This window comes from Periophthalmus magnuspinnatus, chromosome 11 (assembly GCF_009829125.3).
Source record: "Periophthalmus magnuspinnatus isolate fPerMag1 chromosome 11, fPerMag1.2.pri, whole genome shotgun sequence".
Classification (NCBI taxonomy): domain Eukaryota; kingdom Metazoa; phylum Chordata; class Actinopteri; order Gobiiformes; family Gobiidae; genus Periophthalmus; species Periophthalmus magnuspinnatus.
The window spans coordinates 12,361,426-12,381,605 of NC_047136.2; the positions used below are offsets into that span (position 1 = coordinate 12,361,426).

The 20,180-nt window shown below is 41.4% G+C and overlaps 1 protein-coding gene across 3 annotated transcripts in view; it reads left to right on the forward strand.

The window, feature by feature from the left end:
* rbms3 (RNA binding motif, single stranded interacting protein) overlaps positions 1-20,180 on the forward strand; it is a 376,836-nt gene that overhangs the window by 158,650 nt on the left and 198,006 nt on the right. For all 3 annotated transcript variants that reach the window (XM_055225567.1, XM_033975024.2, XM_055225568.1), the window contains exon 4: positions 6,814-6,905. In XM_055225567.1, the coding sequence (XP_055081542.1) occupies positions 6,814-6,905 (92 nt within the window). The remainder of the gene's footprint in view (positions 1-6,813; positions 6,906-20,180) is intronic.

Here is a 20,180-nt window from a genome sequence, read left to right on the forward strand (position 1 = left end):
TATATGTATGAAGTGGTCCATCGATCTCCGCTATTAAACATAATTACTGTTTAACATGCAGCGTATAGGGATTATTAACATACATGTAACTGAGGATATTAATCAGTTGTGTGCAAGCCCATATCTGAAACTGCACTTGGCGACTCGCAAGGACGTAAACAATTAGGCTGTTTGCCCCGGACGCCATTGTAATGCTTCGTGACTTGTCGTTGATTCATTATTCATACTTAGGGCATTATTATTCCATTGTATGCGGAGAAAATGGGATCATTAGTGTTGAATATGAGAATGTGAAAAATGGAAATATGCCGAGGAAAAATGGCGTCCCATATAGTGTGTAGGAAACCCCGAACAATCCCGACCGTTAGCAGATAAAGAATGGTAATTTCCCCACAAGTAATTAGGATTAGCATAATTTGATGGTGAATGCATGAACGCCGCGGAGATGATTGATACGTTGACACTCCAATGTAATGAGTCCCTTATCTCCACGCTTCACTGTAGGCTTTTGTCTGGGGCCTATAGTCCAGTGTGGCATCTGGAACTGCAAGGAGTAGGCAGTTAGCGAAATAGTTAGGTAAACAAATTGATGCGACGAGTTTTACCGATTACACCAGGAAATACTGTAGTTTTTGATGAAGGTCGTATCAGTCATAAATACTATAAGCAATCTATTCAACCTTTCAGTTTTTGGATTGCGTCTCCTCCTATTGTAATGTCATGTAAGTAGTTTCCAACAAATCAAAACAAACTTTCTTTGTCTGGTCTCCCATATTCCTTTACCTTTGATGGAAATAGAAGAGGTTGTTTTGGTTTTTTTGTTCTCACAGTTGATTTTGGATTCTTGGATTTGGTCCATAAAAAATCCATGGTTCTCTTGGCCTGGAAGAATACCATTTGTAGACTCATGAAGTCAGTGGCTACTACAGCAGCAGTAGCAGGAGTAGTAAGTGATTGAAGAGAGTCCTTTTATCTCGACAGGCTCGCTGTTAAGGCCGAGCGGGAAATGTGATATGGCAGCTCATGTTCCCTTTATTCCTCTACGAGACTCTGTATACTAGTGTGTGCGCGAGTGTGGCTCTGTCTGTGTCTATATATGTGCGTGTGTGCGTGTACTATATGTCTACTACTATAAGGCTTGTGTGGATATAGTACGAGCCTTACAGAAAAATACGCAGCCATGCACGTAGTCCTCCGCAACAAGATGCACCTGACAGCTTTCAACTGGGATGTTTGTGTTGAGGAAAGAACTTCAAAGCTCCACTTCAACCATGTGAGATACAGAGGAACTAGAGGGAAAGGGAGAGAAAAAGAGAGGAGAGGAGAGAGAGATGGCATTAAAAGCACCAGCAGTGACTGAAGTGGTATTTTCATAGGATTGTTTGCATCTGGGCTCTTAAAGTCTGAGCTGAGGGTTGAAAATGTAAAGTAAATGTGCAGGGATTTGGTGGTTCAATAGACCCACAGGGAGTGGCAGCAGGGAGAGAGAGGGGGAGGGGTTTGGAATTTCATTTTATTCCAACTTAAATACAAAGGTAAATTGTAATGTAAGGGTTTGGATAGTGTAACCGTACTGTTTAAAAATCCAGAGATTCACAAGTTAAGCTGCGTTTACAGACCCAGGTTATGGCAAAGGCAGTGTAGGCAGATTATAAGGGAAAGGGATGCTAGCTACTGCCCCATGTGACATATGACACACGGGTCTGAGTGCACCTGATCATTAATAGCATACAGCACGGAGTTTCTGTTAAATTATGTAAAAGTATTGGCAAAGGTAAGCAATATTGTGTCTATGTATTAGCGTAGGTGGGGCAAATTTTCCTGAACAAAAAGAAATAATAGTCAGGTAGAGGCTCTTTGACCGACCATTCTCAAAATGTTAAATGTACTGCTTAAAAAAACAAAAAAAACAAACATATCAGATTAGCCCCATTAAACAATATAAACCTACGACACACTTCTGAAGATTACAGTGAGAAATGGAAATGTAATGTAATCTGAATTGCAAAGTATATAGAGTGGGGTTATTTTCCACATTCTTCTAAATATAGTGTGTATTTTTCCCATAAACTTCATATTTATTCAATAACCACACATCTACAGCAGAGGGGAGTATATTGCATCCATCATGACCAAGCTCTCTCTGTGTTTTGGTTGACCTCCGGTAACCCCTGTTTGCTCCGTACTTGCCCCGGCTTGCTCACTATGCCCTCATACTCTCCTCCTTTCAAAGCACTCTGAATATTGGTCAGCGTTCTCCAAAATCCTCAGCCTTCTTTTAGTTTGGTAAGTGCACTCCAGGTGGCAGTGGGTGAATATTACTTTTATAATTGAGGGTCCCGTATCCACCTTTCAAATATTACTTTTATTAAACAAGAATTGGCCTTTGCCTGGGAGCCCTTGGTTACATTGTGCATAATGCACTTTTAATTTGTTCTTGAATCCAAATATATTCTTTCCCACACAATTGTCGACTCTATATTTTGGACACAAATATGTAATAAAAATTTCATACTTGACCAGTGGATAAAATGAATATTGAAAAGAATAAATGAGAAGTGAAGAGGATCACGCTGCCAGCCTCGTGACACTGGCTCATGACCAAAAGCACAACTAAAACATGCTCTATAACAGACTGTGAAGGAGCTTTGCCAGGGATGTGCAAAATCTGTTTCAATCCTTGTTTAAAGACACAGTGTTTAACTTTTTCATCTTGGTTGTTTTTATTGCACTGAAAAACACAGGAAAATATACGTCCTTGCTCTTATGGGCTTGCATCTCCACAAACCCGACTCTTATTTGCTCTAGAGGAGGGCTTCTTCATTCTTGTTTTCATGGAAATGCTGCTTTTTTCTTTATAATTTTCCACAGTGTGGCATAAAACACCTCTGTCTCTATGGAGGATGCTCCGAAGTACAGCTTTAACTTTATATTTCCATTATATCATACAGATGACGTGCCACCTTCAGAAAGTTACTTACTGTACCTTTAAATGTAAGGTAATTGATAAATATTGCAGAATGGTAGAGTGGTTAACGCTGTTTCTCATTACCAAAAAGACTGTTTAAATAGAGTAAAAAATGCTGGGAGACTCTCCAATAAGCCTTAAAGGTAGGCAGATTGTAAAGCAACTGAAGTCTTGGTATTTCGTAGAGTATAACTTGTGTTGTTGCGTTGTGTTATTTGGAAATGACACAAATCTTAGTTGAAATATCATTTTTTTAAAACACCAGCACAAAAACTGCATTTGCTCAAGTATTGAACTGTTAAGTAGTTTGAATGAAGTAAAAAATAATGGGTCAAATGTCAGCAATGACCAGCTCAAAAGATAGATCCAAGATACTACTTTAATTTCATACTGTGGAACATTTCAGATCAGGTAATAACATCACAGAGTCAAACAGGTGGCAGATCCCTCATTAGAAAAGGTATATAGTGCACCTTTAAGTACCCAATGAGCAGATGTTTAAACATAGTGCCTACTTGATGATATTTTATTGACAAATGTGTGAAGGAACATTGTTATTAACCATTTAAGATCATCCTGGCTTTGCACCAAGTTTAGCGTTGTAATATGTGCCTGTAGCTGGCCACCACATTTCTGTATAATTCTCTCTTCCATTAGTGTCCACATAAAAGTCTTCATTCTGTGAGTGTGCTGTCTGAATGGGGGTATTTCACTCGGCCTCTTCATATTTCTACAATTAAAGAGCCTCCCCTCTCCACTCCATTCCAGCAGCTGCCCATTAATCAGCCCTGCACTCCATATTGCTCCCAGCATAGGTTCTGATTTTCACATTACTCTACACTCCTCCAGCGCCATCTCACAGGATAATGAACTCACTACCTCCACCTGCCTCCATCTAAACACATTTTACACGAAAACAACACAGAAATTGAGATGTTAGTTATGAATTCTGGGATGCTAAGAAAGAAGAGAACTAAATAACTAAATAAATCTCTGGAGTCATTTCAGCCAATATGGATTTAAAGGTGATCTGTGGAGAGTAATTCCTGAAAAAATGCAATCTCCATAGAGACAAGCAAGTAGCGGACCTTCCACTCGAAAATTTACATCGTGCACCTTCAATTTCTTATACAAGATAAGAAGACAGCTCTTTAGCCAATCGGAGATAAGGAGCAGAGGTGCCTACATTCTGTCGTATAAACATTTTGACTGTATCTTTCTAGGGGCTAACATGATTGGGCACCACCACCGCCATGTCACCTTATCCTTTTCTAATTACATTTTCCTCTGAAACAGCAGATCAGAGGGCACCATTGACTGCTTTTAATCCGCCACCAAATTTTAATTAACACAGACGTGACCCCGCTCTCCGATACGTCCCGCAGAACGCTGGGATCACAATAACTCATAAATCACACTCACACATTTCATTCGCCACTGATGATTTTCCAGATGGGGCTGCTGGTTGTTAATGTGAGGAGATATGAGAGGAAGCACATGCGTTAAACAGGCAGAGGTGCAGATATACAGAAGACACACTCAGAGACTCTGGACAAGTGTTTGTTGTATGTTCCTGTGTGTAGTTTTGTTAACAGCAAACGGATTAACAAACCCTCCAGCTCCATTGCTGTTAGAAGTAATTTCCACATCGACGTGCAATGAGTTTGCAGTATTCTTTAATGACAATCACAACACAAATAACACCCCTGCAGCCACCTAGACACTTAGAGCTGACTCATTTTGCACCTGTAACTGACAGAACTGTCCAAGAGATTGTCACCAGTCTACATGCTGTCTCGATGTGTTACCCATTAGATTTCTGTGCTCATCAATTTGTTATCATCACTCTTACAGTTAACATGTCACTTCAATCTGGAAGAGCTTTAAAAACTGCAGTTATCAAACCTCTCCTAAAGACGAGATCTTGAGCAGTCAAGTCCTACCTAGAAAACAAAAAGTATTTGTTGACATTGGAAACTGTGGCCTTGACCCCTGGTGCACCACAGGGATCAGGTCAATCCTGGGACCCCTTTTGTTCAGTCTCTACATGCCGCCTTAAGGCCAGTTAAAATGTTGCAGTAATTTGTCCTACCACAACTTGATGACAGATTTACATCTCACTGGCAGCAAATGAATAAGGACCAGTGGATTTACTCTGCCACTGCATCCAACAGACCAGTGTGTGGATCAAAAACAGCTTTCTCCAGCTAAACTCAGACAAGACTGAAGTCATCATCTTTGGCCCACAGAAACAAGAGGAGAAAGTGTCAGCAGTCACCTCCAGTTTATCTCTAAACCCTTCAAATCAGGCTAGAAATCTAGGAGTAATAATGGACTTAGAAATGAACTTTAACAGCCACATCAAATCAATAACATCGGTAGATTTTTACCATCTAAAAACATTGCAAAAATCACAGGTATATTGTCTAAACCAGACTTAGAGAGACTTATCCATATGTTTGTAGTATAGTGTAATATACTAGTATAACATTTGTCTACAGTAGGCTAGACTACTTTAACGACCTGCTCACTGGCCTCTCCAGATGAGCCTTAACACAACTGCAGTACATCCAGAACACTGCTACTCGGGTCCTGACTAGAACCAGGAAGTACGAGCACATGAGTCCTGTGCTCAGGTCTCTGCACTGGCTCCTGTGGCTCAGAGAATAGACGTTAAAGCTGTTCTGTTTGTGTACAAGTCTCTGGCCTAGCACCAAAGTATATCTCTGACATGTTAGTGCCATATGAACCATCTCACACTCTGAGGACTTCAGGGACCGGCCTCCTGCTGGTGCCCAGAGTCAGGACTAAACATGGAAAATCAGCATTTCAATTTTATGGAGCTAAAACCTGGAACAGTCTTCCTGAAGATGTGAGACAGGCCTCTACTTTGAAAATGTTTAAATCCAGGCTCAAAATGGTTGTTTAGCTGTGCATATGATTGAAAGATTTTTATTCTGCTCTTCTCTTTTAATGTTAATTTTGTGATAATTTATGTTTAATTTGTTTTTATTCTGATTTTACAATGTCTTTCTTATTCTGTAAAGCACTTTGAATTGCGCAACACAAATATACTTGCCTTGCCTATTTGTATGTAGACAGAGGAAAGCAGCAGCACTAGTTCTGTCAGCCCCTGAAAGATTTGTTACCAGGAGAGGATTATGGTGGCTGTGAAATGGCTTGTGTTAATGTGCCGGATGTTCAGAACACGATGTGGGGAAGCCAAACTTCACAGTCTGTGCAAATCAAAGGCTGCACCCCAAACTGCCAGTGACTCAGTCATGTGCTGATGAATCCACTGACACTGTCTTTCTCTTTGTGTGTCACCAGTGTGTTTTATTAGCCAAATAATGGACAACCAATCCAAATGAGGCTGATATGAATTACAGCTCTTGTTTCAACAAAGCTGTATGAGATACCATTAAACTACAAAGTGTTGAGTGTGGAGCAGAATAACAGCAGTCTGTGTCCTGATGTGCTGCCTGTGTGTGTTTGTGTGCGTGGGTGTGTGTGTGTGTATGTGAGCGTGTGTGTACGTGAGTGTGTGTGTACGTGAGTGTGCACGTGAGTGTGCACGTGAGTGTGCACAAGTGTTTTTGTGAAGGTGGGCAGGGTGGTGGTTTGTTATTACTAAATTGCTCATCCATGCTACTAATTAAGATGCATAGCATCCCCCTATGAATGTCAGTGTCGCTAATTATCAAACAATGTAGTGCTCAGTAGATATGAGAACTGGCAGCCTCTGTAGTCATGTTACCAACCTATTACTGCTACAATTACATGAGTATGTCATTCCCCTTGTTAGTACTGTACTCTCTTCTCTAACATCTGTATGTCCTCCTCAGGTTATGGCTTTGTGGACTTCGACAGCCCAGCTGCAGCGCAGAAGGCCGTGTCATCTCTCAAAGCCACTGGAGTCCAGGCCCAAATGGCCAAGGTAAGACTCAGTGTAGTACTGCTCTGCTCTCATTGCGCTGGCTCTACTGTATGTGGTGTATGCTCTCTTCAGTGAACACAAACTCTAACTCCATGTGGCTAATGCTGGTGGATCAGAGGGCACTGTTTTTGTCCATAAACACATTTTTACTGAGTGTCACTCTGCCCCAGGCTTTCATGTTTAATGACAAACTGGTCTGTTGGATTTGGGATGCTCTTAAATGTGGCCTGTTTAGTAGAGTGGTGATTGTTGTAGAGTGGTGTGGAGGTGACTGTGGGGACTGAGCTGGTGAGTATCAGACACACTGTGTGACAGGAGCAGCTCATGTGAGCCTGGTACATGTTTTAGCGTGTGCGTTGGGTGGTGTTGCTATGCAGCTTTAATATAAGGGACCTTTTTCTCCATCATTATGAGCCTCTAAAGTGGAAGCAGATGAGAGCAGCTGTTCCAACATCACAGAGGAGGCTCCAGTGACTTACACAACAGCAGACTCATGAGCATGTCAAACTATAAGGGATCAAAAATAGAACATGGACTCACAGCTGACAACACAGTTCAATTTTCACTTCAGATAATGAGCTTCTACAAACATACAGTGGATCTGATGATGTCATTTACTAATCTAAACATATGTATTGCATGACAAGTTTGATCCCACAACATGATTAAAAGTATATTAGGACTCTGCCTGGATCTAAATATGGCAGGAGATATCATTTGAAAACATTTTGTTAATTTAGCTAATCTAACAGGCTGTTGACCATGTGTTAATAAGCACCCATCCTTAGTGATATTTTTAGAGTGTGCTTAGGCTGTTAGTCCTGCTCATATTTTATTCTCATACCATGTAAATCAAGTTTTTGATGGACCCGGACCGAGCCCTATAAAACCCAGCTATTCCTGCCTGAGCCGCAGATCTGCTCATGTCAGAATATCCGAATAGGTGAACAAAATGTCAGCGCATTAAAGGTAATGAATATGGTGATGACTCGGAGGGTACAGTACGTGTACGGGGATGGCGTGAACCCGAGAAATCCCCCCCTCGGAGCTAAAGATGCCGTGATGAGATCGAGGCTGGCATCGGCGCTGCTCACGATGACAGAATTGATGATAACGATGAAGGTGGCAATTATTTTGATCAAATGGGATGAGATGTGACGGCAGGAGATGGTATTTGAGTGGGAGCTCAGGTGGGCCATCTCTCAAACGCACCATTTGCCTGTTTCCGCTCGCACCGGTGTCCTTCTTCCAATATTTATAAGAGTGCAGCCTGACGGAATACAGATCGCCCCGCTGCTCTTTACCTTGGCCCATTTGAAAACCATACTTTGCATCTCAACGCCTTTTCCTCAGTCAATATTTCCATTGGAGAGGTCTTATGTCCCAGCGCAAAAAGACCTGACCTTTTTAAGATTGTTTGTTTGCGCCGACCCATTTGCAAAATCATTTTCTATTAGCATTTATTCTGAGCGTCGGCTTGTTGGTTTCACATAAATGCAAAAGGCCACGGTTGTGCGGCATGGCTTTGTGCTTTTATCACACTTGTGAGAGACATTAAGGAGCAGTTTGCCTTTATAGACTGCCTCCACATCTCTCTAATGCCTCCTTACCTGCCTGCGCTCGCATCACTCCGTCTCCTCCGCCCGCTGGACCCCTTTTTCTTCATTTTCGCGTAACACCGTTTTCATACTCGCATTTATATTCATAGCCAGCGTGGTTGCCGCCAAAACTCCGATGAGCGCAATTTGTCCCCATCAATAATTAACTGCAGTGAACCGTGTGTATTGATGTGTCAAGGTGTTGTTTGGGACACATTTTGAAGTATTCCATAAATATTTAATTAGCAATTATTTAAAGTTTAGTTGATTTGTTTATCTCCTCAACATCTGACACGAGCTGCCCCTGTTCTGTGAAAATTCAAGGTTTTTTTTAGGTTTTGTTTTTCTTTTTAATAAATCTTTGTTTATTCATTGGAAAGTTTAGATCTTGTTGTTTTACCTGGAGTGTGTCCAACATTGATAGAAATAGATTTATAGTATACAGCACAGGCATGTCATGACAATTACTATATCGGTTCAATATATGATATTTTTTTTGGGTCAGTATTTACCGTGGATACTTTTTCTCTGTACTGGTGGGAATGTGTTCGTTATTTGTCTGTTCTACGATGAGATTTGAGCTGCAGAAGATCGAATTATCAACTTCTATGACTCATTACAGATACAAACCAACTACTTAACTGTTGAATTGTATTATTTATTCATTGCAGTTCATATTTTTAACAATAGTGTACATTTAGAATACTTTTTGGTGGATAATTCTGCTTTTTGATTTGGTTTTAATATCCATCATCATCATCGTTTATCGTCTATATTCACTTCAACGATATATTGCACTTGCTAATTCAATCCAATACATTTGTACCATCGCTTTGTGAGGCAAGACAAACTTTGTTGACTTTTCAGGAGCCGATATAAGTTGATAGCTGTCTTTTATTTCACATTTCCTCCCCATCTCTGGTTTTCCCCAGTCTGGAAGCTTTTTACTTAGGTGCAGAGTAACTACGCAACAAATCACCGAAATGAGACTTGAACTATAAGAACATTCAGTGTTTTCAGTCTCTGTCACTTCCGTCTCTCCACAACAAAGTAATAAACGGAGTCTGAGCCAACGGCGGCTTTGAGCTCATTAAACACTTCACAGTAATCAGTGCGTGCCTTTTCTTCTCTACGTGTCATTGGCGTCTCTTTCTGGCGCTTTTTCTGTGGTGGACTTAAAGGGTCATGTTGGAAAGACTGTGAATTTGATGTGAATTCCCGGAAAGAAAAACATCAAAATACAACTGTGTAGGCTCTGGTAACATTTTGCAGTTTCAGTTGGTGCGATGAAGTGTTGCTTGATGTTGGAAGAATGGAAGCTTCTGTATATGCATGATGTAGTTGTTCCACACATCGTCCAACTTGTTCGTTTCCTTTTTCTTCCTGTTTGCCTGGGATCCTGAATACACACTTCTTCAATACTAATACTAACATTTCATTTCTCATCCAAGCCGCCTCAGTTCTGGTCAGATTGCTGTTGGACACTGCCTTATATCACAGGGAGCTGAAAAACTGCAAACATCTGTTAAGAAAAGTAGAGAGAGCGATATCATTCTGTCCCATTGTATTTTGTTAAAACAACATTTAGGTTAGTTTAAAACAGGGGTGTCAAACACATTTTCACCGACTACTGTAACTACTTTTTAAAAATAGTTAATTAACTGTTTCTGTATTCATTACTTCAAGTTATAAATATTACATATGCATTTGCAAAGATGTAAAAAATGTGTAACTGCGTGTTTACTGATAAAATGACATTTTAAGACCACCATACCTTGTAATTTACCCTGTCGAGGGCCACATAAAATGATGTGGAGGGCCACATTCAGCCTGCGGGCCTTGAATTTGACACATGTGGTTTGAAAAAAAAAAAAAAAAGGCAGGCCGCTACTTACTACTTCTACACATAGACCATAGACAGTATATATAAATAGCTAACCTGCTAACTGCCATGTCTCAAACAGGAAGTGATCATCGGCGTGCTTCCGGCTCCACCCACTCACCCCTCTCTCTGAAACTGCTGCATTGAGTCTCATCATTTTGGTCTTAAAATGTTCATATTAATCCGCTCTACATGATCCTGGTATTTTTATTTCACTTTTGTGTCCGTAAATGAAGATATGAACGTTGATAACAGACAAACTAGGCGCCTTCTTCCCCGAGGTCACTCCCTCTAGCATTAGCAACAGGTATGATTGACAGTGTTGCTAAGCGTCTGCTCCATGCTAAACCAGCAGTACGGGCTCGAAGGGGCGTTACCTTCATCAGTCAGTCTCGCTCTGGATTGGTTGCTCTTTGGTTGCTATGATACTCGCAGTCGAAATTCCTGATACTGTATGGAACTCGGCTCCAAATTCTCCCGTATGACTGCGATCCTCGACCAGGCTTCATTTGACTGTAGCAAAACTCATATTCTTGTTCCTATAAAACCACTTTATTTGTATTCTTGTCTTCCTTAAGTGACGCAGAGGAAAGGTTGAAGTCGCTGTCTTGATATCCCATCTCTTACATGCTTTTGTAGCATTGTATTTTGTAAAAAGAAACATTTAGGTTAGCTTAAACTCTAAAAAGAAAAAGCTTCTCCTTGCAGGCCACCACCTTTTACTTACATAATTATTGTAAACCAAAACCACATCAAAACGTATGTTCTCGTCCCTATTAAACCACTTTATTTGTATTCTTGTCTTCCTTAAGTGCAGCAGTGGAAAGGTTGAAGCAGCTCTCTTGATATCCCGTCTCTTATGTGCTTGTAGCTGCCTCCCCCTGTGTTGCCCCCCCACACACACACTCTCCCCCCGGGACTCCAAATACCACGGCCGCCCAGATGAAACAGTGGCTCTGCTTTTGTCCTGGCTCCCTGTGGGACAGTGACAGCGAGAGGGAGGAGAGCACCATAATTAAGACACCTAAAGGACACTTCCCCCTGAGCCCCGGCTGCCACTCACCTACACAGCAGAGGGGAGGTGTGTCCGGCTGAAGCGAGTCTGGTGCTGCTAAAGGCTGGGGCACATGACTATACGTGTCTGGAACATTTGTATATCAGTAAAAGAAGGATTTAGTGATTTGGCTATTTAGCATCCTGACCTCCGCTTGCTTTGTAAGGTGAGGCAACTTGTTCTTGTTGCTTTTAACCAAAAATGAGTTGCTGACCTGTTCATGTCTCAATAATGTTTTTGTGCTTGTTTATGGCGCTAGTTTATATTGCAAATTGGTCTTGTACATGATTTTGGCTAACATTGCTGTTGCTGTTTTTGTAAAGCACAATTTTTTAAATAAATTCAATTGGAACAAAGAAGTCAACAAAGGCGGAAAGTAAAGGTCTTATTTATGATCCTAAAACTAATATCTAAAGCCATTTTATTTGTTCTCCCTATTGAACTGTCAAATCTATTCGCATTGTGGTAAATCGTCACATTTTTAGGCACTCAAAGCGCTTTACACCAAGGAACCGCTCACCCGTGTACGCAGACAGTGGGGACGTGGTGGGGTAAGTGTCTTGCCCAAGTACACAACAGTAGTATTCATCTGTGGGAGCTGGAATCACACGGTTAACCTGTGGGTCATTGAATCTGACCTCTCCATCAATGATTTTTATTCATATTTATTCAGGATTCAAACCGCCAACCTTCGAATCAGTGAAAAAACGCTTTACCAACTGAGTCACTGTCACGCTAGGCTGTGCCATAGCAACGAACAACTGAAAACAAAATATATCTTTTCAATGGTGGGAGGTCCTCAAAATGTCACCTATAAACAGAAGGCTGAACTCCATGATTACAAGGGAAAAAAAAATATGTTGCTACATTTTCTTTGCCATCTCGCTCGGCTCTATAATCTCATCCCCCGCTGTGCTAGCATATGTGTAAATATCCTGTATATATAGACATTACTCACACGTTGCATGTGTTTTAAAAGTCGCACCGGGCTGTGTTCAGTTCAAACGTGATATGACAGCTCTGGATGGGCCTCTTTATAATGCGTTGTATCCTATGTTATTCAGTGCAGGCCTCTCTCTCTTCTCCGAGCACCGCGGCACGTCCAGTAGACAGTCTGATAACAGGTAAACGCCGCGCCTCGCTTCCGTCGACCTGAAGCCTGTCAAACGCTTGCTTGCTTGCCCGCTCACTCGGCTCTCTCTCTCCGAACGCTGCTATTTCCTCCTTGAGCCAATCAGAGTGAATTATGGGAAAGGGCGCCCTCGATTGTGGTGTCTGTGTCGAAGAGGTAATTCCGGCTGACAGCTGCTTGCTTTCAGACAACAACCAGTCTTTATGGAAATCATCCCCCGATTCCCACCACAGGCCTGTCATTCTCCACACTTTGTACGCTTCTGTTCTTCTCAATCTGGGCTCAGTAAAAATAGCAAAATAACAAAACATAGTGGGAAGTTTGCTGCTTTGGTTTTCAAATTTAAAAGTCAGAATAGTGTGTTTTGTGGTGTGCGTTTGTTCCCATCCTCAAAATAAGCACGCGGAAATAAATCGTTTTAAGTTTATAGGAAAAGTTTGCATTATGAAGTATGTTAAATGCACTCATCTGAATTATCCACTGTATTGACCACTGGTCTGTGGCCCTCCATGTCGAATATTTTTCAGGATATGGCCCTCGGTGAAAATATTTTGGGCAGCCCTGACCTAAGTACTTCAATAGTATAGATTTTGTTTTGTTTTGGTTATTGGACCACATTGATGTTGTTGCACACAGATCTATATTATTTTATCATTATTTATTATCTATTATTGATATAGCTTTTAATTAGGCTTCAATTTGATTTGAGTCAAGATGATAGACTGTATAAAGAAGTGGACTAAGTGAGTGTGACGTCACCCATAGCGTTCAGCTCCAGTTGGATGAAGCTCACTGAGGCTAGCAGTTATAGGAGTGAATTAAAGAGTCGAGTTCCATATTTGGAATTCCGACCACGAGTATCACAGCAACCAAAGAGCCAATCTGGAGCAAAGCTGTTTAATATAATGCCCCTTCCCACCCGCACCCCTGGTTTTGGCAGGGAATAAGCGCCTAGCAACACTGTCCATCAAACCTGTTGCGACCTCGGGGAAAGAAGGCAGCTGATTTCACTCTTATTAAGGTTCATATCTTGAATCATGCACAAAATAGCGAAACAATACCAGGATCATGTAGAGCGAGTTAATACGAACATTTTAAGACCAAAATGACTAGACTCACTGCAGCAGTTACAGAGAGAGAGGCAACAATTTTTCAATTTTCAATGTAAAGTGAATTAGAGCCGGAGTCGATGGAGCCGGAAGCGCACCCTTGCTCAATTCTTATTTTGAACGTAGCAGTTTGCAGGTTAGCTATGTCCATTTATATATACGGTCTATGGCCAAGATCTGCCAGTTCAGATTTACTCTTACACAAGCAACACTGTGTTTCACTGTGTTCACAAATATCAATCTGGCAACTTTCAAAAACTACAAAATGTTTCCTCCACAGTGACAAATCCTTGCACCGATATTCAATATTTTGAGTTGAGGGCCCCGCAGACTGACAGAGCGACACTGCTGCCCTTCAGTGGCTAAGTTATGCTAAAAGCTTCATTAAGTGCTTTTGTGAAGTGAATCCCAAATGTTTCTGATAACTGTCTGTCACCTTTGGAGTCACCGATGGATGATTCACACAGTTTAACGGAGCGAAGCCAAGCAAAAATATTAAGCTCTTCCTCATCTCTGCTGTCTGTTCTCTTCTCTCCTGGGGAAAATTTCCTGTCAATATCACATTCATATTCATAGAAGAAAAAAAGCTTTCCCTATGGGTGGGCTGCAGACTGTCAGCATTCTGGTTAATATGCTTAAAGGTGACTTCTGGTGACGTCTTACCCATGCCACGCTATAGGGAGACCCCAGGGTGCTCCTCAACACCCAGTGACCTCTGCCCTGTATCAAAGGGAGGGCCGAGGGGGCGGGTGGGTATGAATGCTGACAGCAGAGATCCAGCTGAACTTGCCAGCCTCTCAATGTGGGTTAAGACAGAGCCCCGGGCGTACATCGCTGCATCGGGAGTATAGGGGAATAATTGGCTTGACTACACAGAAACAGGTGCGTACTCAGCAACATCACCTGCCCGTATAACCACATCGAAGTAGTATCATGGGTGTGTAGCAGTAGATTACAGTGACACATGAGTAACTTGTTGAATACATTTTTATTTATTTATTTATTTTGCTATTAAGTGATGAAAAATCACTTAAATAAAATTCAACTTTGCTTTTATTTATTTATTTATTTATTTTTCTATTTTTATCTGTTTTTAAAGTTCAATATTATATCAATTAATAGTCAGATAGGGTTAATATAACCCTATGTATATACTTTTAATAAATAATTTTAGAAACCCGTAGCCACATGTTTTGGTTGCTTGTAACAATGGATTTACATGCAGATTCTACTTTTTTTTTTTTTTTTTAGCTTTCTACCATGTTGTTTCCTCATCTAAAACATGCCTGAAGAGGTTTTAGATATCACCCGTGCATGTTTGAGTATTGAGCGATCTCTCCCTCCTATTCGAACCCTCCTCACAGTTAGCTATACGCTTCTGTGCAATGCTCCGCCCACAAGCCTATGTCATCCATGATAAACATACAAAAAACATGATACAAAACTGTCCACAGCAACTTGACAACTGATGCGATTTGCAGTAGTTTCATTGGCGGGATGCACGCTGATTTTGGTGTGATAGCGCTCTGAAGGGGAAGTGACTTAACACGGAGAGTAAAGGGAGGGGAGACTCAGATCGTCAAAGCGAAACTGAAACTTATAAAACATGTTAATACGTCAAAAACAGTAAAAATATGTTATGTGTTAGCAGTTTTATAGAAGTAATAATACCCCCTCTTCAGTTCTGCTGTATAGTGCAGTTCAAAGAGAACTCTAATACGCTTTACAATTACACAAAACGAGAGCATGTGTCGTCCAGCTTTGGCTTTTGCACCCACAACCTCCTCGCTCACAGGCAGGAGGGCTCACCTCTCTGTAACTTCATTGCTGGCGGTTTCTGACAGCCGAGCCACACCTGAACCTGCCCTCCCCTCTGTGTGGGTTAAGACTACGCCGCGGGCATACATCGCTGCATTGGGAATATAGAGGAATAATTGGGTTTACTACAGGGATACAGGTGCGCACTCAGCAACACCGACTATCCCTTTAATGTGCAGCACCTCCAACGCGATGCCATTTCACAAAGCTCCGTGTTTGTTTGGGGAGCATATGGCGTCAAGTATACAGCAGCGATCAGCACTTTCCTCCTTGTACGCCGCTCACATCATAAGGGCATCACCATGATTAAAGTCACTCAAACGCCTGCTTTTCATGACATTTTTGTGTGTGCGTGTGTGCGTTCGAATACAGAATGTAAGTACTCCAATCGACTCCGTCAGCACATAAGCATATTGTGTATACACTTCACTTGTGAATTGGGAGCCATAGTTTTATCCTTTACCTGCAGCGCTAATATACATCACCAAGGCGACAGCACACAGCTCGCAGACACACACAAGAGAAAGCTAATCCTCCTTTTATATACATAGTTATGTCTTATTTCCTCCCATCCCATCCCCCCTGTGGAATAGAGAAATGTGTTAAGGCACAGTATGGGTGTAATTTCATCCTCTATATTGTCATTTTGAATAGCATTATTGGCAAGCGCAAACGTCTATTATGCATTTTTATTTTGCATTGAATAGTGGTGGCTATAATGCACAATATGGGGGTATCTATTCGTAAAATACATGTGTAAATCGCTATATCTGTACATGCATTTGTCCTATACATTTTATACAGAATAGGGGTATTATTATAACTGTTTCATTGTTCATTTAATTAATCACTGGATTTATATAGCACCTGTCATGACACCCAAAGTGCTTTACAGTGATCATTTCATTCATTCTATACTCGGTGTTGGTAAGCCACTATTGTAGTCACAGCTGCCCTGGGACAGATTGACGGAACTAAGGTGGCCAATCTGCGCCATTGACCTGATCACCTCCAATACTCAACAACGCACCACTTCCATACTAGGCAATGTGGGTGAAGTGTATTACCTAAAGACACAACGACACTGGTGCCCTACTGTGATATGCACCTGATATTCCCAGTAGTATCCCATCCGAGTACTATCTAGATGCGGCCTGGATAGTACTGGAGATCAGACGTTGACAAGGGGGTATGGCCACATTGTTGTCCATGTGTCCCTGATGGTCAAGATTGTCTTTAGTGAAGATTTCTGCGCCTGTACAGAAATGTGTCCTCTGCGTTTGACCCATCCTTCCATGTCACTAGATCCTGTGATAAGTTCGTGGTCATGGTTCATGGTACCTACCTCGAGGATAAGCCTAATGTCCATGTTTTATATTGACCGCTTCTCTGCTAAGGAACAGAACTGTGGAGAGGTAAACTACAATAAATGTCCATCCATTTTCTTCCGCTTTTCCGGGGCCGAGTCGCGGGGGCAGCAGTCTAAGCAGGGACTCCCAGACTTCCCTCACCCCGGACACGTCCTCCAGTTCCTCCGGCGGGACCCCAAGGCATTCCCAGCCCAGATGAGAGACAATAATACAATAAATGTGTTAAATAAAAAGAGCACTATGACACTTTTGTGGTGGAAAGCCATATCTACATGGAGATGCAAGTGCTTCGCCTAAAATGTTCCGGAGTATGGCATTAAACTTACTTACTCACATCGAGACAAGCTTAGAACACCACCAGGTTAGACCAGTCAGATCTGTGGAGAAGTGACCCATCTCACTGTAAGAATGTATGTTTTCAAGCTGTTTTTGAGCATTAAAAACAACTGCAGTTTAATACAAACGTACACAGATAATGTTCAAAGCAAAAGCAACATCTCCATGGATATAAGCAGAAAACTTACATAGTGCACCTTTAGCTTCACCTCCCAGATGGTTTTGCCCTTGAGTTAGTTTTGAAGGTCACAGCAGCGTAGAGTGAGACAGACCATCTGACTAGCACGAGCTCCTGAGCACCTCCGCTGGTTCCACTGTCTCTGCCATCTAATTACACTTCAATCATCTGCAGGAGCGCCGCGTGAGGTAAATTATTTCACCAAGTCGAGCAGTGAGTGCGAACGCCAGAGTGAGAAACTGAACCGAGACCAAGTACAAATCACTTAAAAATAAAACTCGGGGTGAAAATGATACCGCAAAGTGTGGAAAAAGCATTGAGCTAAAATGTGAGATAAGAAATGCTTGTACAGAGGAGAGCTGATCCAGGGGAGAGGTCATAGAGGTGTGATGTCCCCTCCGACAGCATGAGGCCGCTCACAAGTAATGAACAAAGTCACCAAGTTATTAGTGAAGCGACAGGAAGGACACAGGAGGACAGAGGAAGAGCTGGCAGTCGATACAAAGATACTGGATCTTATGACAAAGCTGCACCCACCAGCCATAACTTTGCACCTATAAGAGGTCACAGTATCTAATAGGCAGGACAGAGTAAGAAGGGGCATCTGACTTAAAAAAGAAGCTAATTATTGTCACATTTTTACCTAGCATTCATCTGTGGGAGCTAGGTTCGCACTGCCAAGCTGTGGGTCAGTAGATCTGACCAAACAACCAGTGATGTTTATGTCGAGAGCGTGATTCGAACCGCAAACCTTCGGATCAGTGGACAAACACTCTACCAATTGAACCTCTGAACTATTATGAGGAAATTACTTCGCATTATTTGGGAAGATGATTTAATGTGTGATGTGATTGGATTGGATGTGGCTAGTTCAATCTCTATCAATTAATGTTTGTGTAGAAAATTTGAAATAGAGAAATATACTACGTTGTATGAGCTAAGTGTATATGTGGTCTATATTCCCATTATGAAAGTGAAGTATCAGATTTTTGGCTTATGTATTGAAAAAGTGGTTATACCGACAACATTCATGGGGAATACATCTAACCATGGAATTTTTTGCTTTTCATTTTAAGTTGCCCCAATAGCAGTGGATAATGGGTCAAATGCAGAAAGTAAACATTTGTGGATGTTGAATAAAACAGTAAATGGGCATATTTTTATACAGAGCACCTTTTCTAATTTCAAGGTATTCAAGGCACGCTTTACATCAAGGAACCACTCACCCATTCACACAACAATACACGCAGACACATGCGGCGAAGTGGCTTAAGTGTCTTGCCCAAGGACACAACGATAGCATTCATCTGACTGCTTTACCATTGAAGTTTGTCGAAAGTGGGATTCAAACCGCCAAATTTCAGTCCATTGGAAAAACAGTCTACCAACAGTGACTGAATATATACAAACTCTGCCTCAACTGCAAAAAAAAAGCATTTCTAGCTTTAGTTTCAGCTTGGCAAACCTCACGATTTTTCAACAGTCAAACTTTTATTAATGAAAAGTTTTGGGTGATCTTTCAGGCATCAGACTCTGATGGAGTGGTCATCCATCCATCACAATTTGGCCTTTTTTGCAAGTCACTCAGTCTTTTAGGCTTTTTATTTCACTTTCTTCACAGCACATTCAAAGAAAAAATATTCATTGGAGCTGCCATGGCAACCATATTATGCATTTTAATCACCTCACTGGAGTATTGCTTAACTGCATGTAACAGCTGTGGTGAAAAGACTGCATTTTGGCAAGCTCTTTTTAAAACTGTTCTTTGGTCTGGTTGTAAACAAGAATCTAATTAAACATTGCAATTTGGGAGTCTCGTCTTGATGTATGTTAGAATAATAAATTGGTCTAAAATGGCTTTGCGCTAAAGCAATACTGAGGTTTTGTTTTCCCGGCACCGTTCCGCCACACGCTCTTTTGAAGTAAATACGAATATGGCTTATTTTGTGGCACGGTAATGGCCACAGTGCTGCAGTTATTAGAATCTCTTTGATGTGGGAACCGTGGCAACCTGCTCTCCCTCTCTGTGAATTGATCCGGCTCAATTAGCGAGTCCGCAGAGATGCCGTTCAAAGGCACGCTCCACTCTCACACACATGGCCCAGGTGAGCCATACTTTGCATTCATTTACTGGCCCATAGAAAGTGGGAGACGTGAACTTTAGCGAAAATCAATGCGCCAAGCTAGTGCCACCTCCGGAAATATTTGACTGTTCATGTATTATTTTCTACTGGGGAAAAAATTGGAGAATAAACCAGCAGTTACTCAGGTCTAAACCAAGTCTAAACCTGAACTAAACATGGACTAAAACAGCACTTAACATTGTCTAAAGAGCCGAAATTAACTCAGCACAACAACGACATGAATAAGACCCAAGTGCGCCAAGTTAATTCATTAATTGTTATTGATTATTACTCGTCTCTATGAAGATGGATAAGTCTGACACCATACTGTGGGACATTTCAGGCTAAGCAATAGCACCTCCCTGGATAAATGCAATTGTCAGAAAAATTACACCTTTACTAGTTTATATAAAGAAGCTACTAAAATATAAAAATGAATAAACCTACTCATTTGTAAAACAGATATAAATTTGCAAAAATAATGGACTCAGACTAAAACTTTAACAGCCACATCAAACCAGCAACATGGGCAGCTTTTTACCATTTAAAAAACATTGCAAAAATCAAAGGTATACTGTCCAAACCAGACTTAGAGAGACTTATCCATGCATTTGTCTTCAGTAGGGTAGACTACTATAACGACCTGCTCACTGGTCTCTCCAAACGAGCAGTAAA